Source organism: Mya arenaria, chromosome 12, assembly GCF_026914265.1.
Source record: "Mya arenaria isolate MELC-2E11 chromosome 12, ASM2691426v1".
Lineage (NCBI taxonomy): Eukaryota > Metazoa > Mollusca > Bivalvia > Myida > Myidae > Mya > Mya arenaria.
The window spans coordinates 8,773,434-8,788,014 of record NC_069133.1 but is presented as its reverse complement, the minus strand read 5'-3'; the positions used below and the strand labels follow the sequence as shown (position 1 = coordinate 8,788,014).

The window sequence follows — 14,581 nt, the reverse complement described above, 5'->3', positions numbered from 1 at the left end:
ATGAGTGACAGCAATGATGTCAGTACAACAATGGGAAGTAACTAACGGATAAAGTTTGCTCATGTACATGCAGATGCATTATTTGATGTGACATAAAATGTAACATAACATACAAAATGATAATTAAATGGTTCTATTTCAGATGGATGAATTTGTGCTTGAGGCTGTATCAGTTCTTAAGCTGACGAAGATACGTATTGGACATGATGGGAAGGGAATTGGTGCAGGCTGGTATCTCGATAAGGTTGTTGTTTCACAGATAGGAGAGAAAAAATACAACCAGGAGTTTGTATGTCAGAGGTGAGATGGGTTATATGCTTTGTTAGAGAGTTTTGTTAAAGAAAAACTCATTTATTTATTTTTGTCTGGTTAATGGAAAATGTCAAATCACAAATGTTGTTAAACAGAGCATACATATATATTGTCATAAAATGGCTGACAGATTTTACCTGGACCTTGTTAAAATACTTACATAGTACATATATTATTTTAACATTTTTATTTGCTCGTTCATAGGGGCATATTAAAGTTTCACTTGTCGCGTACGGGGTTGTTTGGCATCCTGGTTATTTTCTGATCCTTATCTTGAAAAGCCTTTGTCAAATCATAACTAAATTTTCAGAATGTATATGGGCAAAAATATCTCAAACAAGTTCGATAAGCAGTCACTGGAGAGTAATTGCCCTTTAACTATAGAAGTTACCTAAAAGCGGTCTTTTCCGATCTATTACTTAAGAAGCCTTTGTCCAATCATCACCAAATTTTGTCGGAATGTGTTTGAACATCATATCTCAGGCAATTTTCAAATAAACAATATCCATTGAGTCGCTGATGAGTTATCACCCTTTAATTATAGAAATTACCTAAAATCAGTTTTGTCTGACCAAAAGTTTTAGAAGCGATATCTTGACTTTAACATGCATATTTTTTTCCCGTCAGATGGCTAGCAGTGGATATGGACGATGGTTTAATTGAGCGGGAAATTACGGCATCAGGAGCCCAGATGTTAGCTAGTAAGTAGTATAAGTAAATTAGTTTCGGAAGTAACACCAAAAGAGGCTTAAAAACTAGGTCACTAGATCAAATCTTAGAAAGTATTCGGAACACACTAGAGTCGGTATATTACATCCCATATTTATGAAACTCAATTAAAACTGTTTTCCTTGATGAACTCTTGGATTCATTTGAAACTAGGTCATGTTGTGTCAAAAACTGAATCACTTGGTCATTTATTTTTGTCTGGAACAATTCCATCGGGACCATATATCAATCTTAATCAGAATGTTTCCTGATTGTTTAAACTTGGACAGAATGTTTCTTTTGATATAATCTCACTGCATTGCAAAAGTGGGTGACATGGGGTCAAATATTTGTTCGGATTTGTTCGGATTTGTAAGATTGTTATCGAAATTGATCTGAATGGTTCCTTTGAACAAATATCAACCGCTTGTAAAAGTTGGCCACATGGGGTCAATAGTAAGTTGTTAGGGTCAAATTTAAAAAAAAAACAACGTTGAAACACACTAGTAGCATTATTTGCACCACTTTTCATCAATATTAATCAGAATGATACCTGATTGGTCAGATAATGTTTAAACTTGGACAGAATGTTTTTCTTGATGAAACCTCAATGCATTTTAGTGGCATAGGGTCGACAACTAGGTCACTAGGTCATATCATAGATAAATACTGGAGGCAACATATCTGAAACAATATTTATCAATTTTATTCAGAAATGTTTTCCTTGTTAAAATCAATGACTAGTTTGAAACTGTGTCGCACACGCACAGAAACTTGGTCACATGGTCATGAACCTTATTCAGTATGTTTACTTTGATGAACTATAGATTTGTTTTAAACTGGGTAACGTTGTATCAAAAACTACATGACTAGGTAAAATCTAAATGCTACACTATATACAATGTGTTTTTTTATATATAATACAACCTAATTTTTCATATCCAGTGTTCATAAGATTCTAACACTCTGTAGCCGTATTGCATGTTTCGGTTGAAATGTTTCACTAACATGTGATTTTCATGCCACCTCCTTTGCCTATTATCTACCGGGTGATATCAGTTGAAAAAATTTGCTTGTTTAAAGTTAAGACTAACGCAGACTGACAATGTTTTTTACACCAACCAATGCTTTTGATTAAATTTGATGAAAAGAAGATTTGAAATACATGTAGTCATTGTCAATATTAGGAATTGTTCTTTTAGTTGAACATTTGTATGTAATTTTGATATCAATTTAATGGTTTTTGCTTGCTTGATATTTTCTGTCTTATTTTTACATTAATTTTGTCTTTTTCTAACATTTTGTTTTTCTGGGCCAGTATTAAATATAAATTATTATTGATCTTATTCTTATCCATAGACATGCCTCAGTGTTTCCACTCAGCCTATTGGTCAGCTAGATATACAGGCCAATGAAAACAATTATATTTTAATCTTAAATTTAAGTCAATCTAAGTTGGTTATTGAGAACTGTCCCTGCACAAAACTTCTTTGATATGATTCCAATACAATATCACCAGTCATGTAATGATCTCATATTTTGTTAATTCCACTCAAGAGGCCACATGTTTGACCCGAAGTTGATAAAGGTTGGTTGAAATATAGGTTTAAATCATTTCTCCGACATGGTTGGACCTGGGCCTTCTAGTATTCAAGATTATATATTAAGATCATGCTACAGTTCTGGCATCTTGTTCCGAATGTTTGTTTTAAGTATTTACATTACAAACGCATCAACTTCTTGGTTATCTTTGTTCGAAAAATAGGTCACTTGTTAACGATGAAGAAAATCATAAAATTATGTGTTTGATTTCAAGTCGTGCAATTCTGGGTAAAATATTCCTTTAGTTGCCGAGTATTCCCCCTTGTTGACAGAGAAAATCAGAAAAGCTTTATTCAGTGCTACACGTTCTACTGTTTTAAATCTCTATTGTACCTTTTTTGGTAAAGGCTGCGGAAGGAGTGCAAATCAGAAAGAAGCAGATAAATGGCAACTCTTCTTGTGAACTTTAAACTCGCAATGTCAGAGATGTATCACAATTTACAATATAATTGCTGAGCAAACTTATCTTAAACTTGTAAAAATGTTTACTATATAAGTCTTCATTTAGTTAAAGTGTACTTCATTGGCAGGTTTTTCCATTGGTTGAGAGCTTAAAACAGTGTTGTAGTTCTTAAATCATAAATATATACAAAAACAAGCGACTTACTTGGCACATATTAAAATAGTTCATGCAACTAATCTGCTTACAATACTTTCTGTGCTCAGATGTTGAACGTGCCACGTTTTCAGGTAACCCAAACACAAAACATAAACTATATGTCTGTTGCCTTTTACCCATACATACATGCTCTGGATTGATATGACCACAAAAGCCATGCCAGTAGAGCATAGGCCCTTTTGGGTCTCTTGTTTTATAACATTGTCTGTGCTGACTATAAACTTAAAAACAGCACCGAACTCATTAGTTTTCCCTTTTGACTGAAAACAGTAAGTTAAAAATATAGCCTATAGAGCATGCAATCGTATGTAGAGCTTATCTCCAAAAAATATTTCAGCTGCATACATGAATGCTTACAATAATTTTATAGGTGTGAATGTTGTTTTGTGTGCATCTCCTGGAGTATGTCACTATTTGAGGTACATGTACAACCATTAAAGATTACAAAAAAAAATTCAGCATGTGAAGTAGTGCACCTGAGGTTCTGTTTGTGGTGAAGCCCAGATATTAATGGAATCTTTTCAATGATTTATTCTGATGAAGACATTTGAATTTTTTATGTTTATCCGATGTGCTGTTTCAATTACAGCATACATTTTAATACTAAAACCGCATGGTGATCTGTTTATTAAATGATTGTGAATTCAAAAGGGTAATATGAGGGGAGACATTTGTTTTCGACCCAAAAAAACCCCAAATTATCTTGTTAACTATCGTTTGGATTTAAGTTTTTCTGTATTCCAAATAAAAAGTCATGGTATTCAAATATAAGTGAAGCAAATATCTTGCTTATTTAAGGGTTCGACTGGTCTACGTCTGATAACAGTGACTTTAATGTATCAAAATTTTCGTTAGGGCCTGGAATATTGTCTTAGCCTTGGAGTTAATTTTGCTGTGGCCGTCACTTTCGTTCAAAATCTTGTTTGGCCGAATTTGGCGGTAACTTTTAATAATAAGCATCAAAATTGTACAAATTAATATACTATGACAATACGCATTTGCGTAAAAGCAATTTAAAAAAACTTTTGTATCTTATTATGCCCTTGATTGACTGAAAAAAATCCTGGTATCGGTGCTGTTGTTATTACATAATATTCTATTTGACTTATTTCAATGTTAGTACATTATTGAATCACTTTTTTACAGAGTTGTTAGACCCTGAGCAACAACCCATGGAAATTGAGACACGAACGTATGTATTATAATTATGAATTATGTCTCCCCTTTAAAAAGGAAGACATTATTGTTTTTGCCCTGTCTGTCAGTCAGTCAGTCCGTACGTCAAACTTTGCTTCCGCTCAATAAATAAAGAACGCTTGCACCCAGGAACTTCATACTTGGTATGCTAGTTGGTCAAGACTAGTCTAGTAGATGCCCCTTTGATTTTGAGATCACTAGGTCAAAGGTCAAGGTGGCCGTGACCTTGAGGTGAAGAAACGGTTTCCGCTCAATAACAAAGATCCTTTGGGTCCAGGAACTTTATACTTGGTATGCTAGTTGTTCATGACTAGTAGATGACCACTATTGATTTTGAGATCCAAAGGTCAAGGTTACCTTCAGGTAAAAAATGATATGTTGGTGGTGAACTTAAGCTTAAAAACGGTTTCTGCTCAATAACTAAAGAACGCTTGTACACAGGAACTTAATATTTGGTATGCTAGTTGGTTGTGACTAGTAGAAGACTCTTATTGATTTTGAGATCAGTAGGTCAAAGGTCAAGGTCACCGTGACCTTGAGGTGAAGAAATGGTTTCTGCTCAATAAATAAAGAACCCTTGTACAGGGAACTTAAAACTTGGTATGCAAGTTGGTCATGACTAGTAGATGGCCCCTATTGATTTTAAGATCACTAGGTCAAAGGTCAAGATCGCCTTGACCTTGAGGTGAAGAAACGGTTTCCGCTCAATAACAAAGATCCTTTGGTTCCAGGAACTTAATACTTGGTATGCTAGTTGTTTATGACTAGTAGATGAACCCTATTGATTTTGAGATCAGTAGGTCAAGGTTACCTTAACGTAAAAAATCGATATGTTGGCGGTGACCTTTAGCTTAAAAATGGTTTCTGCTCAATAACTAAAGAACGCTTGTACCCAGGAACTTCATACTTGGTATGCTAGTTGGTCATGACTAGTAGATGAACCCTATTGATTTTAAGATCAGTAGGTCAAAGGTCAAGGTCACCATTACCTTGAGGTGAAGAAACGGTTTCTGCTCAATAACTAAAGAACGCTTGCACCCAGGAATTTCATACTTAATATGCTAGTTGGTCTTGACTAGTAAATGAACCCTATTGATTTTGAGATCAGTTGGTCATAGGTCAAAGTCACCGTGACCTTGAGGTAAAGAAACCGTTTCCGCTCAATAAATGAAGACGGCTTGCACCTAGGAACTTCATACTTGGTATGCTTGTTGGTCACGACTAGTAGATGACCCCTATTGATTTTGATATCAGTAGGTTAAAGGTCAAGGTCGCAGTAGATATTCACTATTTAATACGAGTGAATAAACCAAACTTCACTGTTTTTGCTCGTCTCCAGTCCAAAATTACAAATTTCATGTCCATCATTTATTTTTTTCTGAGATACGACCACACAATAGGGGAGAAAAGCGCTTTTTCAAAAAAGCAATTTCTAGTTTTGGCTAGTATCCGAGTATTTTTTCCTAGAGAGTCCCCCAACCAAAAAAAACAAACAAAAACAGCAGCAAAAAATAAGAATCTTCTGCTATCTTGGACATTCACAAACATTTTACATGCTAGAAAGTATACAGTTTTAAATAAATTTACATGTCCTTAGAATCTACGAAAGAGAAAGGGGCTCTAGTGGTCAGCCAGGAGTTGGTACAATTGCTATACAAGTGCGTTCAGGGGAAGGGAAAGGTGAACCTATGGATACTAGCTTTGAAAACCTGCCAGCACACAATGTGATGGATGCTCAAATAGATGAAGTGAGACATTTTCGAGGTATATCCGATACACAGCCACATATTGAACCGCGTTTTAGAGGCACTCCAGCTATACCATCACAGACTGAGCCGCGCCCAAAAAATGAGCTGCAATTTGGAGAAACTAAACCTCTGTCACATCCAAATGGTTTAGATTCACCTTTGGAAGGACTAAGCAAAACTTTGAAGGTGGTGATTAAAAGAGATTTGTTTGACGGCCGTCTTATCAGTCTCGATGAATCACAAATTAAAGAAATCATGAAAGTTGGAAATATAAAAGAAATACTTCTCAAGGCGAAAGGCGCTCAAGTATTTGCTAGTAAGTTGTTGTTGTTCCTTTTAAGCTAACGTATTGCTTTCCATCATTTATTGAATTAATAAGAAAAGTGATGACAATATAAAATATAAGGGTGTTTTGCATCTTTTTCTGCAATGATCTCAAAGCCAGAAAGTTTATAAAAAATTTCACTATAGTCATTTCAAATTCCAATTCGGTGAAAAGTCATTGAGGCATTGAGGAAATGGCATATAATTGATGAATTGATCGATACTTTTTTTTTATCTAAAAGACCTTGGGCATTTTAAGCATTTTCCTTACGTAAATCTATTTCTCAAAATTTTTCTAGTGAAATTAAAAGAAATGTGTTAGTATTTTTAACATTAAAGTATTTTAATTTTTCAATAAGGTCATTGTAAATAATGTTGTTTTTTTTTATTTCTTTATTTTTTATTTCATATGACTAAAGAGGTACTAAAATTAGGAAAGTGACTTAAGTTAGGAAATGACTGAATAAGTCTTATGAGTACCACCCCTGCATATTCGGAACTCTTCGGCCATTTTTATCAAAAACAGCCTCGGATGTATGCCGGCACATCAGTAAAAGTAGTTCGAAATTTGTGAATTATATCAATAATTAAATGTAGTGTTTTAGCTTGTATTTAATTGATTGTCAGTGAAGTGTATTAATGCAAACATAATTAAGATTCCCAAGAGTTAAGTCTCATTAAGTTTAGCTGCTAAATTAAATTACTACGCGATCTACTTGCAGCAGACTTAAACATACCAATATCTGAGTATGTAAACTATCCATATACATTCGAGGTTGTTTTTGGATAAAAATGGCAAAGGAGCTCCGAATGACATCAAACGCGAAAATTCCAAATCTACTGGGTATGAGTCATTGAATCGAAAAAGACCTGAGTTTTTAAAGACCTGAGTTTTTATAATTTATAGTCATAATGTTGACTTGCATTTTAGAGATCTAAAATGTAGCTGAATGATAAATGAATGTAAGTGGAAATTTGAAATGGAGATTCATACGGTTTAAACCTTCAGTCATGAAATTTACCACGACTTCACAAGAAAATCTATACTGTATGTGTCCGTAAAGACGCACAAATTCGAAATCAAGTGACAGAATTAATTTCAGATACCAAAACAGATTTAAACCAATTTCTGAATGTCAATATCAGGGGTCGTATTTATAAAGCATCTTAGCGAGAATTTTCAACTTAGTTTCTTATTTTTTAACAACAGTTAATTTTGATACCCTCTTCTTTTCTTCTAATTGCTCCCTAAGGCATATATTGTTTAGAGCATTTCGTGCCATTTTTTTCATATTTTAAGTTTGTAAACAATAGTGGTTTTCTTTATATTGAGCTTAGATAAAAGGCAATTTTCCACTAAGTGTAAAATTGTCACTAAAATGCTTAATGAAAACAGCCTCAGGGGTAGTTTTTTAATGCTTGTTTTTATTAGCTAACCTGTCACTTTGTGACAAGGTGAGCTTTTGTGATCGCCTTTTGTCCGTCGTGCGTCGTCCGTCAACAATTTACTTAAAAGACACCTCCTCCTTAACCGCTGGGCCAATATTAATAAAACTTCATAGGGATGTTCCTTGGGTGGTCTTCTATCAAAGTTTTTCAAAGAATTCAATTCCATGCAGAACTCTGGTTGCCATGGCAACCAAAAGGAAAAACTTTAAAAATCTTATTCACCCAAACCACAAGGCTTAGGCCGTTGATATATGGTAGGTAGGATCACCAAATGGTCCTCTACCAAGATTGTTCAAATAATGGCCCTTGGGTCAAAATTGGCTCCGCCCCGGGGGGTCATGGGTTTTCTCTATATGTTTATAGTGAAAACTTCAAAAATCTTCTCCTCTGAAATTACTTGGCCTAGAGCTTAGATATTTGGCATGATTCATCGTCTAGTGGACCTCTACAAAGTTTGTTCAAATTATGGCCCTGGGGTCAAAATTGGCCCCGCCCCGGGGGGTCATGGGTTTTCTTTATATGTTTATAGTAAAAACTTAAAAAATCTCCTCTGAACTTACTTGGCATAGAGCTTAGATATTTGGCATGATTCATTGTCTAGTGGACCTCTACAAAGTTTGTTCAAATTATGGCCCTGGGGTCAAAATTTGCCCCGCCCCGGGGGGTCATGGGTTTTCTTTTTATGTTTATAGTGAAAACTTAAAAAATCTTCTCCTCTGAACTTACTTGGCCTAGAGCTTAGATATTTGGCATGATTCATCGTCTAGTGGACCTCAACAAAGTTTGTTCAAATTATGGCCCTTGGGTCAAAATTGGCCCCGCCCCGGTGGGTCATGGGTTTTCTCTATATGTTTATAGTGAAAACTTAAAAAATCTTCTTCTCGGAACTTACTTGGCCTAGAGCTTAGATATTTGGCATGATTCATCGTCTAGTGGACCTCTACAAAGTTTGTTCAAATTATGGCCCTGGGGTCAAAATTGGCCCCGCCCCGGGGGTCATGGGTTTTCTCTATATGTTTATAGTGAAAACTTAAAAAATCTCCTCTGAACTTACTTGGCCTAGAGCTTAGATATTTGGCATGATTCATTGTCTAGTGGACCTCTACAAAGTTTGTTCAAATTATGGCCCTGGGGTCAAAATTGGCCCCGCCCCGGGGGGTCATGGGTTTTCTTTTTATGTTTATAGTGAAAACCTTAAAAAATCTTCTCCTCTGAACTTACTTGGCCTAGAGCTTAGATATTTGGCATGATTCATCGTCTAGTGGACCTCTAGAAAGTTTGTTCAAATTATGACCCTTGGGTCAAAATTGGCCCCGCCCCGGGGGGTCATGGGTTTTCTCTATATGTTTATAGTTAAAACTTCAAAAATCTTCTCCTTTGAACTTACTTGGACTAGAGCTTAGATATTTGGCATGATTCATCGTCTAGTGGACCTCTACAAAGATTGTTCAAATTATGGCCTTGGGGTCTAAATTGGCCCCGCCCCGGGGGGTCATGGGTATACTTGATATGTTTATAGTTAAAACTTCAAAAATCTTCTCCTCCTAACTTACTTGGACTAGAGCTAAGATATTTGGCAAGATTCATCGTCTAGTGGACCTCTACAAAGTTTTTTCAAATTATGGCCCTTGGGTCAAAATTGGCCCCGCCCCGGGGGGTCATGGGTTTTCTCTATATGTTTATAGTGAAAACTTAAAAAATCTTCTCCTCTGAACTTACTTGGCTTAGAGCTTAGATATTTAGCATGATTCATCGTCTAGTGGACCTCTACAAAGTTTGTTCAAATTATGGCCCTGGGGTCAAAATTGGCCCCGCCCCGGGGGGGTCATGGGTATTCTCTATATGTTTATAGTTAAAACTTCACAAATCTTCTCCTCTGAACTTACTTAGACTAGAGCTTATATATTTGGCATGATTCATCGTCTAGTGGACCTTTACAAAGATTGTTCAAATTATGGCCTTGGGGTCTAAATTGGCCCCGCCCCGGGGGCTCATGGGTATACTTGATATGTTTATAGTTAAAACTTCAAAAATCTTCTTCTCTTAACTTACTTGGACTAGAGCTTAGATATTTGGCATGATTCATCGTCTAGTGGACCTCTACAAAGTTTGTTCAAATTATGGCCCTGGGGTCAAAATTGGCCCCGCCCCGGGGGGTCATGGGTTTTCTTTATATGTTTATAGTAAAAACTTAAAAAATCTCCTCTGAACTTACTTGGCATAGAGCTTAGATATTTGGCATGATTCATTGTCTAGTGGACCTCTACAAAGTTTGTTCAAATTATGGCCCTGGGGTCAAAATTTGCCCCGCCCCGGGGGGTCATGGGTTTTCTTTTTATGTTTATAGTGAAAACTTAAAAAATCTTCTCCTCTGAACTTACTTGGCCTAGAGCTTAGATATTTGGCATGATTCATCGTCTAGTGGACCTCAACAAAGTTTGTTCAAATTATGGCCCTTGGGTCAAAATTGGCCCCGCCCCGGTGGGTCATGGGTTTTCTCTATATGTTTATAGTGAAAACTTAAAAAATCTTCTTCTCGGAACTTACTTGGCCTAGAGCTTAGATATTTGGCATGATTCATCGTCTAGTGGACCTCTACAAAGTTTGTTCAAATTATGGCCCTGGGGTCAAAATTGGCCCCGCCCCGGGGGTCATGGGTTTTCTCTATATGTTTATAGTGAAAACTTAAAAAATCTCCTCTGAACTTACTTGGCCTAGAGCTTAGATATTTGGCATGATTCATTGTCTAGTGGACCTCTACAAAGTTTGTTCAAATTATGGCCCTGGGGTCAAAATTGGCCCCGCCCCGGGGGGTCATGGGTTTTCTTTTTATGTTTATAGTGAAAACCTTAAAAAATCTTCTCCTCTGAACTTACTTGGCCTAGAGCTTAGATATTTGGCATGATTCATCGTCTAGTGGACCTCTAGAAAGTTTGTTCAAATTATGACCCTTGGGTCAAAATTGGCCCCGCCCCGGGGGGTCATGGGTTTTCTCTATATGTTTATAGTTAAAACTTCAAAAATCTTCTCCTTTGAACTTACTTGGACTAGAGCTTAGATATTTGGCATGATTCATCGTCTAGTGGACCTCTACAAAGATTGTTCAAATTATGGCCTTGGGGTCTAAATTGGCCCCGCCCCGGGGGGTCATGGGTATACTTGATATGTTTATAGTTAAAACTTCAAAAATCTTCTCCTCCTAACTTACTTGGACTAGAGCTAAGATATTTGGCATGATTCATCGTCTAGTGGACCTCTACAAAGTTTTTTCAAATTATGGCCCTTGGGTCAAAATTGGCCCCGCCCCGGGGGGTCATGGGTTTTCTCTATATGTTTATGGTGAAAACTTAAAAAATCTTCTCCTCTGAACTTACTTGGCTTAGAGCTTAGATATTTAGATTGATTCATCGTCTAGTGGACCTCTACAAAGTTTGTTCAAATTATGGCCCTGGGGTCAAAATTGGCCCCGCCCCGGGGGGGTCATGGGTATTCTCTATATGTTTATAGTTAAAACTTCACAAATCTTCTCCTCTGAACTTACTTAGACTAGAGCTTATATATTTGGCATGATTCATCGTCTAGTGGACCTTTACAAAGATTGTTCAAATTATGGCCTTGGGGTCTAAATTGGCCCCGCCCCGGGGGCTCATGGGTATACTTGATATGTTTATAGTTAAAACTTCAAAAATCTTCTTCTCTTAACTTACTTGGACTAGAGCTTAGATATTTGGCATGATTCATCGTCTAGTGGACCTCTACAAAGATTGTTCAAATTATGGCCTTGGGGTCAAAATTGGCCCCGGCCCGGGGGGGGGGAGGATTCATGGGTATTCTCTATATGTTTATAGTTAAAACTTCAAAAATCTTCTCCTCTGAACTTACTTGGACTAGAGCTTAGATATTTGGCATGATTCATCGTCTAGTGGACCTTTACAAAGATTGTTCAAATTATGGCCTTGGGGTCAAAATTAGCCCCGCCCCGGGGGGTTAGGGTATTCTCTATATGTTTATAGTTAAAACTTCAAAATTCTTCTCCTTTGAACTTAACTTGGACTAGAGCTTAGATATTTGGCATGATTCATCGTATAGTGGACCTCTACAAAGATTGTTCAAATTATGGCCCTGGGGTCAAAATCGGCCACACCCCGGGGCTGATGGGTTTTCTCTATATGTGTTATAGTGAAAACTTAAAAAATCTTCTCCGAACTCACAAAGATAAGTAACGTCTTAATTTAAACTGGATAACATATTTAGTACACATACCAATTTTCAATATGGGCCACATACAACAATTAATAACAAATATACATATATATCATCTAGTTGACTTGTACCAATATTGTTCAATCTTTGGCCCTGGGGTCAAAAAATGGCCCCACCCGGGCGGTCATGGGTTTCCTTATATATGTATATGATGAAAACTTAAAAAATCTTCTTCTCCGAAACCAAAAGGCGAAGGCCTTAGATATTTGGTATGAAGCATCGTTTATTGGACCACTATTAAGATTGTTCAAACTTTAGCCCTGGGGTCAAAATTGGCCATGCCCCGTGTTCATAGGCTTAGGTTTTCAATATTTGTATATAATAGAAGCATAAAAAAAAAAAATCTCCGAATTCACAAGGACTAGAGCTATTTGGCATAAAACATCATTAAGTGGACCTCTACCTTTATTGTCCAAACTTTGGCATTTGGGTAAAAAATGACCCAGACTTCTAAAAAACCTTAACTACTTTGAACCATCCAGATCTCTTATCAAACCAATGTGCAATATATGACAGGTGAGCGATTCAGGGCCATTTGGCCCTCTTGTTAAAATAGCTTTTATTAGTGAGACCTATCAGCCCGTCATGTTTTTAGCTGTAAACCTCTTCTCTGGAGTGTATAATATACTCTTACATGGCGTTGATACACTAGCTGCTGTTTCTGGCAAATTTGGACAAGATTTTGAGTGCAAAATTATCTGAAAAATAACATAATTATGACAAATAGATAAATATGTTATTTTTAAATGTTAACATTATTTTTTGTTGGTATGATTTTGAGTATTAAAAACTATAAAAAACTATAAAAAAATGATATCTGTCGCTCAATAAGATAATTATTGTTTTCGATTTATTTAAGCCCAAGAAAAGGTTCCAGTCTTCAATACAAAGTTGGTGATAAAGCAATTGCAAATAGATAAAATTGATGTAGATAGAATGAAGTCTATCACAAATGTAAGTTTTGTAAACTTTCATCTGTTCTTTGATAATAATTTATGCTACTAGTAAAGTACAATGATGATTATGCATACTGCTTATGCCAAATTTAGTGTTTATATACTTAATATTTACATTGCTCAAATCTCTTCTAACAATCAATTGGCAAGGGAGTACCGATCAGCGTAATGACGTCAGCGTACATTTCATTGTGCACTCTGCCTGGACAAGCACGTCATTATTTTGATGAACAAAGTTTAAAATATTCGACATATCCTTTTCTAATGTATTGATTACCGATATTTCTCTCTTTTATTTTACCTGAAAAACAGTTCGTATCTTCAAGTTAAACAATTTAAACTAGCAGAACAAAAGAAAATTTATGGATTTATTCTTATTTTCTTGCGTTGGTGTAGAATGAACGCTTAGCCGGGGTTTGGCTTATTCCCAAGATGCGAAAACAAGTGTTACGTTTTTTCTATAGCTAGCTCGTCCACGCTACCTTAAATCTACATATACATCTTTTCTCGAACCCACAATAAGTATGTAATCGGTAATATATACACTTGATTAACAATAAATACTTTCAAAACCAAATGATTTGGAAATACTTCGTATGGTTCAAGAATCAATGTTTAATTATCTAAATCCACAGAACATAAACAAATCTCACAATAAATCAGTGAAACCCACAGTCTATATCGCAATGATCCAGACTTACTAAGAGGCCAATTAGAAACCCCACGGGTGTCCGAAGCTGAAAACTAGAAGCAGTAACACAACGTTCCACTTTAATTCTCCTAGTCTCCGATAGTTAAGAATCGGCTTTGAACAGGACAAAAAGAAACTTGAAGGTCGTCCTACAGAATTTATAGCGGTAACTGCAAAAGCCGTAAATTGATTGTCAAATACTTTATAACTTTCACTTAGACAGAAGCAAGTTTATTTTTCCGGGCTCCAGACTAAATGATCCGGGAACATTACACAAGCTTTATGGTTTTGCAAAATCGTGGCTGAGTGTTTAAACTTCATGAAAGCACCACGAATAAGAATCAATTCTTAATAATGCTCTGAGATATGGATTACTTTGTGATATGCATGAGTTGTTGATGAATCTTCAAGTGTTCATTACAGAAAGTAACCATGTAACGTTTATAACGTATTGAAATCTATTCTACGAGAAGAAAGGGAAGCAACACCATCTTGGTCTCTAAACATCTATCAACACACTTTTATGTAAAGCGGCCAGTGGCCAGAGCATCTTATAGTTCATCCCACTAGGGGCTGGACCTATTCAGAGATACATTGTTAACCAGGTCTTTGTTTTAGCTCGACTATTTGAAGAATAAGGAGGGCTATACTACTCGCCCCAGCGTCGGCGTCCGTTTAAAGTACTAGGGCACGTTGGGATTTTCACCTAAAA

At 36.3% G+C, this 14,581-nt stretch overlaps 1 protein-coding gene across 1 annotated transcript in view; it reads left to right on the top strand.

Moving 5' to 3' along the window:
• LOC128211482 (uncharacterized) overlaps positions 1-14,581 on the top strand; it is a 93,788-nt gene that overhangs the window by 53,304 nt on the left and 25,903 nt on the right. Inside the window, exons 11-15 of the mRNA XM_052916323.1 lie at positions 143-300; positions 940-1,013; positions 4,388-4,433; positions 6,036-6,502; positions 13,082-13,176. Of these exons, the coding sequence (XP_052772283.1) occupies positions 143-300; positions 940-1,013; positions 4,388-4,433; positions 6,036-6,502; positions 13,082-13,176 (840 nt within the window). The remainder of the gene's footprint in view (positions 1-142; positions 301-939; positions 1,014-4,387; positions 4,434-6,035; positions 6,503-13,081; positions 13,177-14,581) is intronic.